Below are 19,077 nucleotides of genomic sequence, written 5' to 3' on the forward strand. Positions count from 1 at the left end.
TCCAACAGGTCTTAAAAGAAAGCTTTATATAAAAAGAAAGAAAAAATACAAATGGTCTCTCTGTATTAAGATGATACAATACAGGGTCAATTGCTTAAAAGAATATTGAATAAACAGCCTTATTCAAAAAGAATACAATCAAAGCACTCCAGCACTTATATTCATGCAAATACCAAAGAAAAGAAACCATATAACTTACTATCTGATCTCTTTGTCCTTACACTTAGAGACAGAAGACTAGAAAGTAGAAACTACTTCTCCAAAGCTCAGAGAAAGCAGGCAGACAGAAAACAAAGACCCCAGACACAAAATTCCCTCCACCCAAAGTTGAAAAAATCCGGTTTCCTGATTGGTCCTCTGGTCAGGTGCTCCAGGTGAAAGAGACATTAACCCTTAGCTATCTGTTTATGACACGCCCCCCAAATTGCAGACAGTGGGGAAGCTCACTGGCGGCGATTTCCTTCTAGAACTTGAAAATAAACAGATTAATACAACACATGCTACCTTTACATATAATACTAAGTATGTAACTAACAGACTTTTACATTTTAAGAACACTTTTTAACTACTGGATTCTGGGAAACTCTGACGGGAGAGTGCATCAGCAACTTTGTTAGAAGCTCCTGTGATGTGTTGAATTTCAAAATCAAAATCTTCGAGAGCTAAACTCCAACGAAGAAGTTTCTTGTTGTTCCCCTTGGCAGTATGAAGCCACTTTAGTGCAGCATGGTCAGTTTGTAGTTTGAACCGCCGTCCCCAAACATATGGGCGTAGCTTTTCCAGGGCGTACACAATGGCATAGCATTCCTTTTCACTGACTGACCAGTGACTTTCCCTCTCAGACAGTTTCTTGCTGAGAAACACGACAGGATGGAAGTTGTGATCCTGTTGCTTCCTGCATGAGCACTGCTCCTATACCACGCTCAGATGCATCCGTGGTTACTAGGAATGGCTTATCAAAGTCCGGGGCCCTGAGCACAGGGTCAGACATGAGCGTTGCCTTAAGTTGGGTAAAGGCCTTTTGACACTCATCAGTCCACTTAACTGCATTTGGCCGGGTCTTTTTGGTCAGGTCGATCAGTGGGGCAGCGATTTGGCTGTAGTGTGGTACAAATCGCCTGTAGTATCCGGCCAAGCCTAAGAAGGATTGGACCTGTTTCTTTGACCTTGGGACAGGCCACTTTTGGATAGCATCCACCTTGGCCTGTAGGGGGTTTATGGTTCCTCGACCCACCTGGTGCCCCAGGTAAGTCACTCTGTTTTGGCCTATTTGACACTTTTTGGCCTTAACAGTTAGTCCTGCCTGCCTGATGCGCTCAAAGACCTTTTCCAGGTGTAGTAGCTGTTCAGGCCAGGAGTCCTGAAAAAATGGCCACATCATCGAGGTAGGCAACTGCAAATTCTCCCAGTCCAGCTAGTTAGACCATCTACCAGCCTCTGGAAGGTGGCGGGTGCATTTCGAAGGCCGAAAGGAAGGACATTGAATTCATACACCCCCGCATGGGTGACGAATGCTGACCTCTCCTTGGCAGGTTCATCTAGCGGTACTTGCCAGTACCCCTTGGTTAAGTCTATTGTAGAGATGAACTGGGCACGTCCCAACTTCTCCAATAGCTCATCGGTGCGTGGCATTGGATAGTTGTCCGGACGAGTTACAGCATTTAGCTTACGGTAGTCCACGCAAAAGCGTATTTCCCCATCTGGTTTGGGTATCAGAACCACTGGAGATGCCCATGCACTGGTAGATGAGCGGATTATACCCATCTGTAGCATGTTCTGGATCTCCCGTTCTATAGCAGCTTGGGCATGAGGAGACACTCGGTAGGGTGGGGTTCTGATTGGGTGAGCATTACCTGTATCAATGGAGTGGTATGCCCATTCAGTCCGTCCTGGGGTGGCTGAGAACAATGGGGCGAAGCTAGTGCACAGCTCCTTGATTTGTTGCCGCTGCAGACGTTCCAGGGTGGTTGAGAGGTTCACCTCTTCCACGCCACCGTCTTTTTTCCCGTCGTAGTAGACACCGTCAGGCCACTCAGCATCATCTGCCTGGACTGTAAACTGACAAACCTGTAAATCTCTGGAATAGAAAGGCTTGAGAGAATTAACATGGTACACTTTAGGCTTTAGTGAGGAATTGGGAAATGCTATGAGGTAGTTTACAGTTCCCAGGCGCTCTTGGACCGTGAATGGCCCTTCCCATGATGCTTCCATCTTATGGGCCTGTTGCGCCTTCAAGACCATAACCTGGTCTCCTACCCTGAAAGAACGTTCTCTGGCATGTCTGTCATACCAGGCCTTTTGCTCTTCTGAGCATCCTTTAGGTTCTCTCTAGCAAGGGCTAAAGAGTGTTGGAGGGTGCTTTGTAGGTTGCTTACAAAGTCCAGAATGTTAGTTCCTGGAGAAGGCGTAAACCCCTCCCATTGCTGCTTCACCAACTGTAATGGCCCCTTAACCTCGTGACCGTACACAAGTTCAAATGGTGAAAACCCTAAACTGGGATGTGGTACAGCCCTGTAGGCAAACAGCAACTGCTGCAACACTAGGTCCCAATTATTGGAGAATTTGTTGATGAATTTTCGTATCATGGCCCCTAAAGTTCCATTGAACCTTTCCACAGGCCATTGGTTTGATGGTGGTACGGGGTGGCAACCAAGTGATTCACCCCATGAGTTTCCCACAGTTTTTCCATGGTCCCTGCCAGGAAATTAGACCCTGAATCTGTAAGGATGTCAGAGGGCCAACCTACCCTGGCAAAGATGTCTGTTAGGGCCAGGCACACAGTGTTAGCTCTGGTGTTGCCTAGAGCTACTGCTTCTGGCCATCGGGTAGCAAAGTCCACTAAAGTCAGTACGTACTGCTTTCCTCTGGTCGTCTTTTTGGGAAAGGTCCCAGAATATCCACAGCTACTCGCTGAAATGGGACCTCAATTATGGGGAGTGGCTGGAGAGGGGCCTTGACCTGGTCTTGAGGCTTACCCACTCTTTGGCATACCTCACAAGACCGGACATACTTGGCAACATCCTTGCCCATCCCCTCCCAGTGGAAGGACTTCCCCAACCGGCCCTTGGTTCTGTTCACCCCAGCATGGCCACTGGGATGATCATGGGCTAAGCTTAAGAGCTTCCCCCGGTACTTAGTTGGAACCACCAACTGTTTTTGCGGCTGCCATTCTTCCCGGTGTCCACCAGAAAGAATTTCCTTGTATAAAAGTCCTTGGTCTATAACAAACCGGGATCGATTAGAAGAGCTGAGAGGCGGTGGGGTGCTCCGTGCCGCCGCCCAAGCTTTCTGAAGGCTGTCATCTGCTTCCTGCTCAGTCTGGAACTGTTCCCTTGAGGCTGGGGTCACCAGTTCTTCCTCAGACTGTGGACTTGGGCTTGGTCCCTCTGGAAGCGATGGAGGTGATGGAGTTGTTTCCGTTGCTGGTGAACCGCTCTCCGCTGGTGCACCTGAGAGTATTTCAGGCTCTGGCTGAGCCTTTTGGGTATGGCTGTCTTGTGCTTCTGCCAGTTCTGGCTCGCTGGCGCCCACTGGCGTTGAGTTTGAAGATGGGGTTGCAATCGCTGGTGCTGGTTGCTGTTCCAGTTCCGGGCCTGGGACTGGAGATGCTGTGGCTGTTTCAGTGGTAGGCATGGAATCCGGGTCCACTACCTCTGTCTGGGTCTCTGGTAACACAGACGGGGCCTCTGTGGACGGCTCAGGAACAGGAATGGGTCTGGAAGCTTGCCTGGTTTGGCTACGGGTAACCATTCCCACTCTCTTGGCCCGCCTCACCTGGTTGGCCAAGTCTTCCCCCAGTAGCATGGGGATAGGATAATTGTCATAGACTGCAAAAGTCCACATTCCTGACCAGCCTTTGTACTGGACAGGCAGTTGAGCTGTAGGCAAGTCTACAGCTTGTGACATGAAGGGGTAAATTGTAACTTTGGCCTTTGGGTTGATGAATTTGGGGTCAACGAAGGATTGGTGGATAGCTGACACTTGTGCCCCCGTGTCTCTCCACGCAGTAACCTTCTTTCCGCCCACTCTCAAATTTTCCCTTCGCTCCAAGGGTATTTGAGAGGCATCCGGGCCTGGGGATCTTTGGGGTGATGGTGGTGTAATGAATTGCACTCGCATGGTGTTCTTTGGACAGTTGGCCTTGATATGTCCCAGTTCATTACACTTAAAGCATCTTCCATCTGATGGGTCACTGGGCCGAGTTGAGTTACTGGAGACTGGTGAGGTTGAAGGGTAGGGTATCTGTGGCTTTACTTGGGTGGTATGTGGGGTCTTTGGCTGTCCTCGGTTGTAGGGTTTATGGTCTGTGTGCCCCCTGGGGTAATCGTTCCCCTTGACAGTAGCTTTCTTGCTTTCTGCCAGTTCCATCCATTTGGCTCCAATCTCCCCCGCCTCAGCGATATCTTTGGGATTTCCAACATGTATGTACCGTGTGATGTCTTCAGGAACACCATCCAAGAACTGCTCCATTTGTATGAGGAGGTTCAGTTCTTCCAAGGTTTGAATGTTGTTTCCTGTTATCCAGGCCTCATAGTTTTTTGCAATGTAGTAGGCGTGTTTGGGAATGACACCTCTGGTTTCCACTTTTGGGTTCTGAAGCGCTGACGGGCCATGATCTGGGGTTATCCCCATCCTGTATCTGGCCTTGTTTGAAAAGTTTATAGTCATTCATTTGCTGCTTAGGCATTTCAGCTGCCACCTCTGCTAAGGGTCCACTGAGTTGTGGCCTTAATTCTACCATGTACTGGTCTTCGGGGATGCTGTACCCAAGACAGGGCTCTTTCAAAATTTTCCAAGAAGGCCTCGGTGTCATCACCTGCCTTGTAGGTGGGAAATTTCCTGTGCTGTGGAGCAATAATTGGCGCCGGGTTGTTAGGGTTGGCTGGCACATGCAGCCCAGCTTTTGCCAAGTCCAGTTCATGCTTTCTCTGTTTTTCCTTCTCTTCATCTTCTTTTTGTTGTTTTTCCATTTCTCGGCGGTGGGCCAACTCTTCTTCTGCTTGTTTCCTTCGGTAGGCCACCTCTTCTTCTTCTAGTTTTCTTTTGTGTGCTGCCTCTAAGGCTGCCTGTTCTCTTTGGTAGGCTGCCAGTTGATGCTTTCTTCCTTTTCTTTTAGCTCCAGTTGTTGCCTGTGTTCAGCTTCTTGAATTGGTCTTCAGCCTCCATTTTTGTCTTGGTAGACATGGTTCCTGTTTTCTTGTGTTGGGGTGCCCTCCGGTGTTTCTCTTCTGAACTGCAGGCTCTGTTGCCTCCTGAAGTCTGCCTAGCAACAGTGCCTTTAGCTAATCTTCAATGTTAAGTAAACCTGAAAAACCACTTTATTTGCATTTATATAGTGCTGGTATGACTCTCATGGGAGTGCTATTGTGTGACAAAAGACTCGTGATAGCCCTTAACGACTTCTTGCTTAACATGCAAGCCACAAACTGCCAGAGAGAGCAGAAATAAAAATTCTCTCTGGTTCCCTTTTAAAACCAACTGTTTCTCTCTGCTAAAAAGCCCTTAGCAGAGAAAAGAAAAATATAATATTCCTACTGGCTTCTGGATTCTGTCTATATCCCACCGCTGCTACACCATATCATAACCTTAGTCCCAGATTTGGACCTTAGCGTCCAAAATATGGGGGTTAGCATGAAAACCTCCAAGCTTAGTCACCAGCTTGGACCTGGTACCTGCTGCCACCACCCAAAAAATTAGAGTGTTTTGGGGCACTCTGGTCCCACTGAAAACCTTCCCTGGGGACCCCAAGACCCAAATCCCTTGAGTCTCACAACAAAGGGAAATAATCCTTTTTCCCTCCCCCCCTCCAGGTGCTCCTGGAGAGATACACAGACACAAGCTCTGTGAATCCAAACAGAGTGACTCCCCCTCTCCGTTCCCGGTCCTGGAACAAAAAGGACTTTCCTGTTCCCCCAGAGGGAATGCAAAATCAGGCTAGCCAATTCAACACACACCGATCTCCCCTGATTTCTTCCTCCCACCAATTCCCTGGTGAGTACAGACTCAATTTCCCTGAAGTAAAGAAAAACTCCAACAGGTCTTAAAAGAAAGCTTTATATAAAAAGAAAGAAAAAATACAAATGGTCTCTCTGTATTAAGATGATACAATACAGGGTCAATTGCTTAAAAGAATATTGAATAAGCAGCCTTATTCAAAAAGAATACAAATCAAAGCACTCCAGCACTTATATTCATGCAAATACCAAAGAAAAGAAACCATATAACTTACTATCTGATCTCTTTGTCCTTACACTTAGAAACAGAAGACTAGAAAGCAGAAACTACTTCTCCAAAGCTCAGAGAAAGCAGGCAGACAGAAAACAAAGACCCCAGACACAAAATTCCCTCCACCCAAAGTTGAAAAAATCCGGTTTCCGGATTGGTCCTCTGGTCAGGTGCTCCAGGTGAAAGAGACATTAACCCTTAGCTATCTGTTTATGACAGGTGACCAGTCAGTTACTGCCATTCCCCCACTCGTGGGCTGGTGGGGACTATTCTGGCAATGAGTGGGTGCTGGAGCTGTATGGAGGGTTAAGTATATCTATTTGGGAGCAGGGTTCAGGGCAGGGGGCGTAGCCTGGCTGTGTAGCCTGTAACTGACATTCTCTCTACAGTGTGGGGGATGCTGCTGAGGTAGCAGATGGACTGACCCTCCAGTACAGTTGTCAAGGCTAATTCCCCACTATGGCACTTCGAGTGCGAAGGTGGGGGCCCACAAAGATTCTAAAAATTCATACTGGCCATTCCAGGATTGTATTAAACTCCCAAGGTTACAGCTTTTCTCTGACTTTGGATTGGTAGATGCTGCCACCACCCAAGTGCAGAATCCCTTTCAGAGCCCAGGAAGGCACACTTGGGAATTCTGTCCTGTGGGGTACCCTCAAGCCCTTTTGCCCCCTCCTTTGGGGAAGAGCTGAGAAAGGAGAAAAAAATTAGCTGTTGCCACCAGCTAATTAAACAACATGTGCACAAACCTCTTAAGACACAAAAATCCAATTCTCTTCTTAAAAAAGGTAAATTTTATTAATTAAAAAAAAGAAAGAAAATACATCTGGGAACTCAGGGCATAGCTAGATTTTAAAAGAGTAACTACAAGGATTAAGCACCAAGAATAGCTTTCTTGAGATCCAGCTTAAAGGTTACAAACAAAACAAAAGCACCACGGTTAGCACAGAGGAATCCACAAGCCATAACAAAATAAAAGGAATAAACCTAATTGCATCTTCCTAGACATTTCCTGATGTACTTATATATATGGGGTTTTAAATCAGTAGTTTCTAGGAATAATACTGATGAATTTTCATACCTGGCCCAAGCTTCTTGCAGCATAGCTGCCATGTCTGCCTCTCCCTGGGAGAACAACCACAGACAGAGGAAAGGGGAATCTTGTTTCAATTTTAAAAAGTTCTAGCCTTCCCATTGGCTCTTTTGGACAGGTGCCAACTCACTTCCTTTTCCTATGCATAGCAGTGAGACTTTTTAACCCTTTACAGATAGAGCAATTAATGGCTACTGAGAAGGACTTTATAGGTACTGGCTGGCTGGGTGTCCATAAAAGGGAGCTACCCTCTCCTCCGCTTCATTTATCACATGCCCCCCAAATCACAAATGATGTAGGCCAGCCTGGTTCAGGTCTGGTCCACACCGGCTGGGATTTCTTCCTGGAGGTTTAAGAAAACAGAGTTAATAAGATACATGCATCTCTAATTTTACTACTAATTACATGAAGAACTAAACAGTATTTTCCACTTTTTAAGAACTACAATGACTTAGAATACAGGGACATTTTAAGCCGGCTGATTCTGGGAAACCTTCCCGGGACAGTGCATCAGCCACTTTGTTAGAGGCTCCTGAAATGTGTTGTATTTCAAAATCAAAGTCCTGAAGAGCTAAACTCCACCGAAGAAGGTTATTTGTTAGACTTTTTGACTGTGTGAAGCCACTTCACTGCAGCATGGTCAGTCTGTAGGTGGAAACGCCATCCCCAAATGTTTGGGCATAGCTTCTCCAGAGCATACATAATGGTGTAACATTCTTTTTCTGAGACAGACCAGTGGCTTTCCCTCTCAGAATTTCTTTTGCTGAGAAACACGACAGGATGGAATTATTGATCTGGTCATTTCTGCATTAAAACTGCTCCTACACCACACTAGGATGCTTCTGTGGTTACAACGAAAGGTTGGTCCAAGTCAGGGGCCCTTAGTATGGGTCAGACATGAGGGCTACCTTAAACCGTTTAAAAGCTTTCTGACACTTCTTAGTCCACTGAACTGCATTTGGCTGTTTTTTCCTGGTTAGGTCTGTTAGTGGGATGGCAATTTGGCTGTAGTGTGGTACAAATTGTCTGTAATCCCCAGCCAAGCTCAAGAAGGATTGGACCTGCTTCTTTGACTTAGGGACAGGCCAATGTTGGATAGCATTCACTTTAGGATGTAGGGTGTTGGTAGTCCCTTGAACCACCTGGTGTCCAAAGTATATTACCCTGTTTAGGCCTACTTGACATTTTTTGGCCTTAACAGTTAATCCTGCCTCACTTATGCACTGGAAGACAACTCGGAGGTGTTCCAGGTGTTCTGCCCATGAATCTGAGAATACGGCCACATCGTCAAGGTACGTGACTTCAAATTCCCCAAATCCAGCCAGAAGGTTATCCACCAGTCTCTGGAAGGTGGCGGGTGCATTTCACAGTCCAAAATGGAACACATTGAATTCATATAGCCCTACATGGGTGATGAAGGCTGACCTTTCCTTGGCTGGGTTATCTACCGGCACTTGCCAGTACCCCTTAATTAAGTCTAAGGTGGAGATGAATTGGGCACGTTCCAGTTTCTCCAATAGCTCATCTGTGTGTGGCATTGTTAGTTCTCTGGGCAAGTTATAGTATTTAGCTTATTGTAGTTCACGCAAAAGCAGATTTCCCCATCTGGTTTGGGAACTAGAACCACTAGAGGGGTGGATTACACCCATCTGTAACATGTCCTTGATCTCTGTGATGAAGTGGGGAGTTTTCTTAGGTTTTCCAGTGGGTTGCATGCAGAGCGAGTGGGACTCAGTTTCCCTGGGTGTTATGGGTTTAACGAGGTGAGGGGAGAGGGAGTTTGTTGTTACAGAGGACTGGAGAGGGAACTTGGGACCCCAGCCAATGGCCTGGAGGATGGAGAGCCCAGCGACTGGTGACCTGGTGACCCGGAGACGCAGCTCAGGAGTCACAGCCGGTTCTGGCCAATGAGAAGACAATGGGCTGCGAAGAGAGGACCCTGGTGACCTGACCAGCCAGTTCCAGCCAGAGAGGGCCAGAGGAGGGCTGAGAGGAGAGAAGACCCAGGCCTTCCTGTTTACGACCCCGTTTACCTGGACAGAAGACAATGGACAGAGGCGGGGCTTGGGGCCAGGGATATCGGAGGCCCAGATGGGAAGCAGGGGAGCCCTAGGCTGGAGAGGGGGAGCAAGCAGAACCCACCGGGGATGCAGGGAGACTGGGATGTGCTGGGCTGAGGGAGACCAGGTCTGAGGCCCTGAGAGTTTCCTGTGCTGTGTTCAACTCTCAATAAACCCTCCTGTTTTATGCTGGCTGAGAGTCACGCCGGTCTAGAGAACAGGGTCGCATCAACTCCTTCGGGGTGAGGAGGACGGGGGGTCCAGAGCACGTGGACTCCCTGAGGGGGCCCATGGCGAGAGACAGACATGCTAAGGGCTCAGAGAGGTGCGGCTCCAGGAGGTGGAGGGGCCTGACCCCAAGAGAGAGTGGACCCCCGAGAAGGGCTGTCGTACTGAAAGGGGCACCCCCCACAGACTGCACGGTGCCAAGAGTGGGCACGATCTGTGAGTCCATGACAATCTCCCTTTCTATTGCAGTTTTGGCTTGAGGAGTCATCCAGTAGGTTTGGGCTCTAACTGGGTGAGCATCACTTGTGACAGTGGAGTAGTATGCCTGTTTTGTCTGTCCTGGGTGGCTGAAAACATTGGCATGAAGCTGGTGCACAGGTCCTGAATTGCTGTTGCTGCTTACACCCAAGGGTTATGGAAAGTCTCACCTCTTCTAAGTCACCGTTGCTTTTTTCCTTCATAGTGGACTCCTTCGGGCCACTCAGCGTCATCTCTCTCATGGGCTATAAACTGAAGAACCTGATTTCTCAGGAATAAAAGGGTTTTAGAGAATTAACATGTATACTGTAAGTTTTAGGGTAGAGTCTAAGAACACTATGAAGTAACTACAGCTCCCAGGTGCTCTCAGACCATAAATGGCCCCTCCCACAACGCTTCCATCTTATTGGCCTGGAGCACTTTCAGGACCGTGACTTGGTCACCAACTCTGAAAGAACGCTCTCTGGCATGTTTATCATACCAAGACTTTTGCTCTTGTTGAGCATCTTATAGGTTTTCTCAAGCAAGGGCTAAAGAGTCTTTGAGGGTGTTTTGCAGGTTAGTTACAAAGTCCAAAATGTAACCCCCTCTCGTTGCTGCTTCACCAACTGTAATGGCCCCTTAACTTCATGGCCATAAATGAGTTCAAAGGGTGAAAACCCCAAACTGGGATGTGGTACAGCCATGTAGGCAAAGAGCAACTGCTGCAACACTAGGCCCCAATCTTTGAAGTGCTCAGTCACAAATTTATGTATCATGGCCCCCAAGTCCCATTAAACTTCACTAGGTCATTTGTTTGATGGTGGTAAGAGGTGGCAACCAAATGGTTCAACCTAGGAGCTTCCCAAAGACATTTCATGGTCCCTGCCAGGAATTTAGTTCTCGAATCTGTAAGGATGTCAGAGGGCCAAACTACCCTGGCAAAAATGTCTGCCAATGCCTGTCTCACACTTTTAGCTCTGGTGTTGCTTAGAGCTACTGCTTCTGGCTATCGAGTGGCAAAATCCATGAAGGTGAGTGTGTACATCTTGCCTCTGGGTGTCTTAGGGAAAGGTACCCAGAATATCCACAGCTACTCGCTGAAATGGAACCTCAATTATGGGGAGTAGCTGGAGAGGGGCTGGTCTTGGGGCTTTCACACCCTCTGGCACACGTCCTTGTCCATTCCCTTCCAGGGGAATGGTTTTCCCAAATGGTCTTTGTTCCTATTCACCCCAGCATGGTGACTAGCGTGATCATGGGCTAAGCTCAAGAGCTTTTCCCAATACTTACTTGGAACTACCAACTGTCTTTGAGGATGCCAGTCCTCCTTGTGCCCACCAAAAAGGGTTTCCTTGTATAAGAGTCCTCCTCCTACAACAAACCTGGACCTATTAGAAGAGCTGAGAGGCGGTGGGTTGCCCCGTGCTGCCGTCCAAGCTCCCTTGAGGCTTTCATTCACTTCCTGCTCTGCCTGGAACTGCTCCCTTGATGCTGGAGACATTAGTTCCTCACTGGATTGTGGACTTGGGCTTGGTCCCCCTGGGAGCGATGCAGGTGATGGGAGTGTGTCTCCATCGACTGTGAGCTGCTCTCCGTTGGCGCACTAGGTTGTATTTCAGGCTCTGGTTGAGCTTCTTGTGCCAGTTTGGCTGCTGCTGCAGGTGCAGGCTCTGTGGCGCCTTTTGGTGCTGACTTCCCAGATTCTGGTGGGGTTGCAAGCATGGGCTTTGGTGCTGACTGCCCCACCAGTTACTATCCGTTGACTGGTTCTGCCTGGGTCTCAGAATCTACAACTGCTGCCATAGACTCTGGTCTGGGGTTTGGTTCCATGCCACCACCTTGGCTGGGTCCCCGAAGGAGGCTCAGGAATGGAGTTAGGTGTAGAGGCCTCTTTAGCTTGGCTGCAGGTGACCATCCCCACCCTTTTGTTAGCCTTACATGGTTGGCTCAGTCTTCTCCCAGCAGTATGGGAATGAGATAATCGTCATAGACTGCAAAAGTCCATATTCCTGACCAGGCCTTGTACTGGACAGGCAACTTGGCTGTAATCAAGTTAAAAGAGTTGGCCATAAAAGGTTGCACCGTCACTTGGGCCTCTGGGTTGATGAATTTGGGGTCCACTAAGGATTGGTGGATAGCTGACACCTGTGCTCCAGTGTCTCTCCACACAGTAATCTTCCTTCTGCCCACACTCCCAGTTTCCCTTTGCTTTGGGGGTTCTCTGAGGCATCTGGGCCTGAAGGCTCTGGGTGAGACCCTGGGGTGATGAGTTGCAGTTGGCTGGTGCTCTTGGGTCAGTTGGCCTTCACGTGCCCCAGCTCATTACATTTAAAGCATCACCTGGCTGACTGTGGGCTTGGGTGAGCTGGGTGGTGGAGAGTAAGGTAGTGGGATGAGAGGGCACCTGGGGTCTCCCTGTCTGTGTGGAGGGCTCCTCTTTGCAATTTGGGGCCTTGAGCTAACCCCGATGGTGGGGTGTCATCTCAGGTTGCCCTTTCTGGTTTCCCAACCAACTGCTACTAGCTTTCTTCTTCTCTGCCACCTCCACCCATTTGGCTCCGATCTCCCCAGCCTCAGTTAGGAGCAGCAGGTTTAAAACAAATAAAAGGAAGAAGTTCTTCACACAGTGCACAGTCAATATGTGGAACTCCTTGCCTGAGGAGGTTGTGAAGGCTAGGATTATAACAGGGTTTAAAAGAGAACTAGATAAACTCATGGAGGTTAACTCCATTAATGGATATTATCCAGGAGAGGTAAGGAATGGTGTCTCTAGCCTCTGTTTGTCAGAGAGTGGAGATGAATGGCAGGAGAGAGCTCACTTGATCATTACCTGTTAGGTTCACTCCCTCTGGGGCACCTGGCATTGGCCACTGTCGGTAGACAGGATACTGGGCTGGATGGACCTTTGGTCTGACCCAGTATGGCCGTTCTTATGTTCTTATATTTCGATTAACATTTTTATTAAAAAAACTAGAATGATATAAAATTAACATGGCTCACATTAAATGGATCAAAAACTGGCTGACAGGTCTAAAAATATAATCGTAAATGGGTAATTGTCATTGAGTGGATGTCAAGTATCAGAGGGATAGTCATGTTAGTCTGTATTGGGCCATGAATACTGTGGGAACGTCTCGCTACAGAAAATTTTTGCCCAGCACCCTTCCATCTCCCAAATCCCTTCCTGGCTTCTGGCCCCCAAGAGCTACATCCCTTTAGGGGAGGCAAAAGCCCCAGGACAGCAGTTTTTATCCCTGTGCAACCGCAGAGGGAACATTATAGTAACTTCTCCAGAGCTGCATGTTTGCAACGAGCCACAGAGCCACTCCTCTGGCACAGCGAAGGGTTACTGCCCCTTCCAGGTTTGAGGGAAGCTCCATGACTTATCCAAGGGCAAACCTAGCAACTGAACGAACCCATGCAATCAAGGCCTGCTGCCCTGGCGAGCCACTCTATGGCTTCATTTAGATATTGAAAAGGGTCCAATAACAGCACTGCACTGTCTCATCCCTGGGTCTCAGGACACTTTGGGTTGGGGGTAGGGGGCACAGAGACACTGCATTTCGCCAGTGAGTCACTGAGTCATTAAGAACAAGATTTTTCATAAATAGGAGCCTAAATTCAGGCCCCTAAGTCTATGTTAAGGTAGTGAACTAGCGCTGTGCAGGATTGCTGAGTGTGCAGCAGCCCCCTGACCTCAATGGGTGTTGCTGGTGATACTAAAGGATTTTGAGCTGCTCTGTTTTGTTTCTTAAGCATAGAACTGAAAGCTTTGCTTTGCCACCATTAACTGAAAATAGGGGCAGAATTGAAATAAAATTAAATTGGTAAGAAATGGGGTGGCAGTGGTAGACCATAACATTAAGGTGCATAAGTTAACAATTAAGCATATACTAAAGAAATAAGGTGGTACCGTAAGTGTGTGTACAATGTTGGCACACAGCCAAGGGCAATGAATTGATAGTATAAGCAGATTAGCCTATGGCTAGTGTGTTGGTAGTCAGATATGGCCTAAGGTCAAGTAAAGGTGATGCCAAAACTAAAGGGAGCAGTCAAGCAGGCATGTTCAGTCCAAAACTAGGTGAGGGTCACCATGCCATAATAATAAGCATCCCATAATACTAAAACATGTTGTGTAACATCTTTGACAGCTTCAGCAGTTGCGATTGGTCTATAAGTATGGCCCCATCAGAGAGGGTGTAAAGGTGATTGGAGGATAGCTATGCTAATACAAAGATTGGGAAACAAGCCAATCAGAACAGGTCAAAAATTATATAAAAGATAGAAAGCAGACAGGCAAAAGTCAATCAAGTTAGGACCAGGAGAAGGAGGAGAACCAGGAAAAGATCAGAAGAAACCTAAAAAGGCGAAGCAGCAGCAGAAGGAACTGCAGGGCAACAGCACAGCAGCAATGCTGCTGGGACAGAGCAGGATCCTTAGAAAGAACAGAGGGAAAGAACACTATGGTGCGTAAACATGCTAGCTATAGTATAGAAATAGGGTTAATAATGCGTGTGTATGCTTGGGATACTAAAGATGAGTGTCTGTGGGGTATATGTTTATTTTACTGTGTATAAAGTTTAGACTTTATTAAGATTTATCAGTGTCCTGCATATCACAATGTGAAGAACAATCACTTAAGTCATTCCAACTGTATAACATTACAGTATTGGGTACTTTAGCTTGTATACCTCTAAGGGATTTATGTTTGTTTTAATTTAGGTTTAGATTAATTAGGAAACATTGATTACAATAAATAAAGAAAACAATTTGTTTTGGAAAAGTATTGCCTGGATGTCAGTCCTTTGAGTGGCAGGCTGGATCGGTGTCCTCCAAGAGGTGAACAGAACTAGTCTGTTCTGAGAAGTTTCCTGCAGGACACAGGGAAATCCTTGGTAAACCATGGCAATTTCACAGAATCATAGAGATTAGGGTTGGAAGAGAGGTCATCTAGTCCAACCCCCTGCTCAAAGCAGGACCAACACCAACTAAATCATCCCAGACAAGACTTTGTCAAGCTGGGACTTAAATACCTCTAAGGATGGAGATTCCATCACCTCCCAAGGTAACCCATTCCAGTGCTTCACCACCCTCCTAATAAATTTTTTTTTCCAATATCCAACTACACCTCCTCCACTGCAATTTAAGACCATTACTTCTTGTTCTGTCATCTGCCACCACTGAGAACAGCTGAGCTCCATCCTCTTTGGAACCACCCTTAAGGTAGTTGAAGGCTGCTATCAAATCCCCCCTCACTCTTCTCTTCTGCAGACTAAATAACCCCAGTTCCCTGAGCCTTTCCCCGTATGTCATGTGCTCCAGCCCCCTGATCATTTTTTGTTGCTCTCCGCTGGATTATCTCCAATTTTGTCCACATCCTTTCTGTAGTGGGGGCCCCAACAGTGGATGCAGTATTCCAGATGTGGCCTCACCAATGCTGAATAAAAGGGAATAATCACTTCCCTCAATCTGCTGGCAATCCTCCTACTAATGCAGCCCAATATGCCGTTAGCCTTCTTGACAACAAGAGCACACTGTTGACTCATATCCAGCTTCTCATCCGCTGTAATCCCCAGGTCCTTTTCTGCAGAACTGCTGCTTAGCCAGTTGGTCCCCAGCCTGTAGCAGTGCATGGGATTCTTCTGTCCTAAGTGCAGGATTCTGCATTTGTCCGTGTTGAACTCATCAGATTTCTTTTGGGCCAATCCTCCAATCTGTGTAGGTCACTCTGGACCTTATCCCTACCCTCCAGAGTGTCTACCTCTCCCCCCAGCTTAGTGTCATCTGCAAACTTGCTGAGGGCGGATGACACTCTTTACCTTGCAGGAAGAGATTAATAGGTTAACATTTGGGGACCATAAGAACAGCCATACTGGGTCAGACCAAAGGTCCATCTAGCCCGGTGGCCGACAATGCCAGGTGCCCCAGAGGGAATGAACAGAACAGGTAATCATCAAATGATCCATCCCCTGTCACTCATGCCCAGCTTCTGGCAAACAGAGGCTAGGGACACCATTCCTGCCCATTCTGGCTAATAGCCATTGATGGACCTAGCCTCCATGAATTTATCTAGTTTGTTTTTTAACTTTGTTATAGTCTTGGCCTTCACAACATCCTCTGGCAAAGAGTTCCACAGGTTGACTGTGCATTGTGTGAGAAAATACTTCCTTTTCTTTGTTTTAATCCTGCTGCCTATTAATGTCACTTGGTGACCCCTAGTTCTTGTGCTATGAGAAGGAGTAAATAACACTTCCTTGTTTGTTTCTTCCACACCAGTCATGATTTTATAGACCTCAATCATATTACCCCTTAGTCATCTCTTTTCCAGGCTGAAAAGTCCCAGTCTTATTAATCTCACCAGTTACAGAAGCTGTTCCATACTCCCTAATCATTTTTGTTGCCCTTTTCTGAACCTTTTCCAATTCCAGTATATATTTTTTGAGATGGGGTACCCACATCTGCACACAGTATTCAAGATGTGGCATATGATGGATTTATATAGAGGCAATATGATATTTTCTGTCTTATTATCTATCCCTTGTGTAATGATTCCCAACATTCTGTTTGCTTTTTTGACTGCTGCTGCACATTGAGTGGATGTTTTCAGAGAACTATCCACAATGACTCCAAGATCTTTCTTGAGTGGTAGCAGCTAATTTAGACCCCATCATTTGATATGTATAGTTGGGATTATGTTTCCTAATGTGCATTACTTTGCATTTGTCAACATTGAATGTCATTTGCCATTTTGTTGCCCAATCACCCAGTTTTGAGAGATCTTTTTGTAGCTCTTCACAGTCTGCCGAGGACGTAACTATCTTAAGTATTTTTGTATCATCTGTAAATTTTACCACCTCATCGTTTACCCCTTTTTCCAGATCATTTATGAATATGTTGAATAGGACTGGTCCCAGTACAGACCCCTAGGGGACACCACTATTTACCACTCTCCATTCTGAAAACTGACCATGTATTCCTACCCTTTGTTCCCTATCTTTTAACCAGTTTCCAATCCATGTAAGCAACAGAACGGCTACTCTGGGACCCTTCGATCTGTTCCTGGGGTAATGCTGGGAGCGCACCACTTAAAAATTGGACATTTATTTTGGAACCTAAGGTTAGGCATTGACATTGGAAAATCTTGGCCTAAGAGACTTGCTCAAGTTCACATGGTAAATAAGAGTCAGAATAAGGAACCGCACCCAGCTGTCTTGGCTTATGCATCACAACCTATCCTGCTGCCCCACATTCCCACCCACCCAAGCCACACAGTCAGTCTCTGTGGTCTCCTTGTCACTAGGAAAAAAGGCATGTTCTTAACTCCAGTCACCGCCCTTGGGCTACAAGCCTAGTGACAAAGCAGGCTGCAGTTCCACACTTTTTAGCAGATTGAGTTAAAGATTATGGAACTTGTGAAGTTTCCGCTCATGTCATGGTGGGGTGAACAGCAATTTCCTCACCCACCTTCCTGGTTAGAAAGCACCAGGCAGGACACCATCCCTTCCAAACCCAACAATCTTTATTAGAAGGAGTCAAAATCATGTCGTAAAACCCCTGCAATGACAATAGATTTCATCCTCTTCCAGAGTAAGTTCCACCCACTCAGGCATTTGCTGATGTTGATTTCTGTGCTGCATTCTCTGTTTGCACAGGGCTCCACCTAGTCAGAGTCACCAGAGGTGCCTCTGGAAGCTGAGGAGGCCCAGCAGTGAGCAGAGAAATAAAAGGGGTTTTGCTGGCAGAGTGGATACAGCTGTGAAGCTCCTGGCTTTAATGCATTCATCGTATTTTAGAAAATCAACTTCCCTGATAGCACAGATATGATCAGTCTGGCAGCTCTCGTCACACTCTGTGAGGTCATACTTGACTGAGTTAAACTGATAGTACTGCTGTAAGTAGTGCTTGTCCTTTGATATCTTCTCCAGCACCATGTGCATAGAGCATGCTGACCCATTAGGCACCTGGAAGGCTTCAGTCAGCCGATACTCTCTCTCCCAGCTTGGGGCCACCAGGTTAGCATGGGTTAGGTTTAAATAATAAGTCACTACATCCTGCAGCAAGAAAGAGGAGACCAAGAGGAGTGTTAGGGCAAAGAGCGCAGAAACAACACTGAGAATGACCAATTCAGCCAGGGCTGTGATGGGGCTGGGCTTCAGCAGTTTCCCCATCACTGGTGCTGGTGTGAGGCACTTCCGACCACTTCAAACCCAGCTTGGAAGAGACACCCACCGCCTAGCAATGAGTAGGTGTCTGGCAGGCTCTGGTCAATTCCAGAAGGGCAGTTCTGGCTGGATGTTGGCTCTGCTTGGGGGCCCGGCCATCATGCTGGGGCTGTATCCTGTCAAGTAACAGGCCATGTACAAAGGGCTGTTAATGGGGCCCAGGTTAAAGGCATCCCAAACCTGAGTATCCTGCAGGGGTCAGCTTTAAAAGAGTTTAACTAGAACAGGATTTGTGCCCCACTTTGCATCTTTATGCTGGATGGAGAAGGGCCAGCAGGGCGCTTGGGGTGTTTGTTTTTACCACAGAAATCTCAAGCTTGTGGTGCTTTGCAGCGGGTGTGGGGTAGGGCGCAGGGTTACTGTAAGCAGGAGCCCTTCCTGGAGGAGATGGGGGCAGAATCTTTACTAAGGCTGCCTTTTGCCAAACTGTTCATTGCTCAGGAAAGTTACCAGGTGTTAACAAAATCAAAGCGAAAGCAGAGCTTTAAACAGTCTGGTGAAAACCCCTGCTGCTCTGTCTCCCAGCATTCACTCTCCGGGCTCCTGTGATCTCTCCTTTACTAGTTCTCCAGCCTTCCAGAGAGTCTTCCAGGACAAATAAATATTGCATTTCTAATGGACCAAACAGAGGAGTTTATAAAAATTATACTTTGGGGCCTTCTTTATTCACTGTAAAGAAGCAAAGAAGGGCACCAGCACATTTTCCCCTTTTCAGGTAGATCACTGAGTCAGGGCCCCCAGTTACAACACAGCTATTCCCTGATCCGGTTACACTACGATCCCATTCATAGTGTAGATCAGACCAAAACCATATTCTGTATGGGAGCTAGAGTCTTGCATGTGAGCTCTAGTCAGCTGTGATTTTATTCCCCAAATGGAAGTGTTGGAAGACCCACTATTTGGGATATTTAAACCCAGACTGGGTAAGGGCCTGCAGAATAAACTGGGAGGAGCAATCCTGCACTGCCCCGGGGGGCTCTGATCCCAGCAGCTGGCTAAGGCCCACATC

General features: G+C 47.2%; 1 protein-coding gene and 1 long non-coding RNA gene across 3 annotated transcripts in view; both read right to left on the reverse strand.

Moving 5' to 3' along the window:
* Positions 1 to 7,170: 7,170 nt before the first annotated feature.
* LOC115637787 lies at positions 7,171 to 11,454 on the reverse strand. Its single transcript, XR_003997346.1, has 3 exons — positions 11,137 to 11,454; positions 10,035 to 10,132; positions 7,171 to 7,661 (listed from the first exon to the last, which is right to left on the reverse strand). It is a non-coding gene; the product is annotated as an uncharacterized LOC115637787 (long non-coding RNA).
* A 5,893-nt stretch (positions 11,455 to 17,347) lies between these two features.
* SMPDL3B (sphingomyelin phosphodiesterase acid like 3B) overlaps positions 17,348 to 19,077 on the reverse strand; it is a 40,623-nt gene continuing 38,893 nt past the window's right edge. For both annotated transcript variants that reach the window (XM_030539136.1, XM_030539137.1), the window contains one exon: positions 17,348 to 17,897. In XM_030539136.1, coding sequence (XP_030394996.1) covers positions 17,517 to 17,897 — 381 coding nt within the window. In that variant the 3' untranslated portion in view covers positions 17,348 to 17,516. The remainder of the gene's footprint in view (positions 17,898 to 19,077) is intronic.

The sequence above is a fragment of the Gopherus evgoodei genome, chromosome 20, assembly GCF_007399415.2.
Source record: "Gopherus evgoodei ecotype Sinaloan lineage chromosome 20, rGopEvg1_v1.p, whole genome shotgun sequence".
NCBI lineage: Eukaryota > Metazoa > Chordata > Testudines > Testudinidae > Gopherus > Gopherus evgoodei.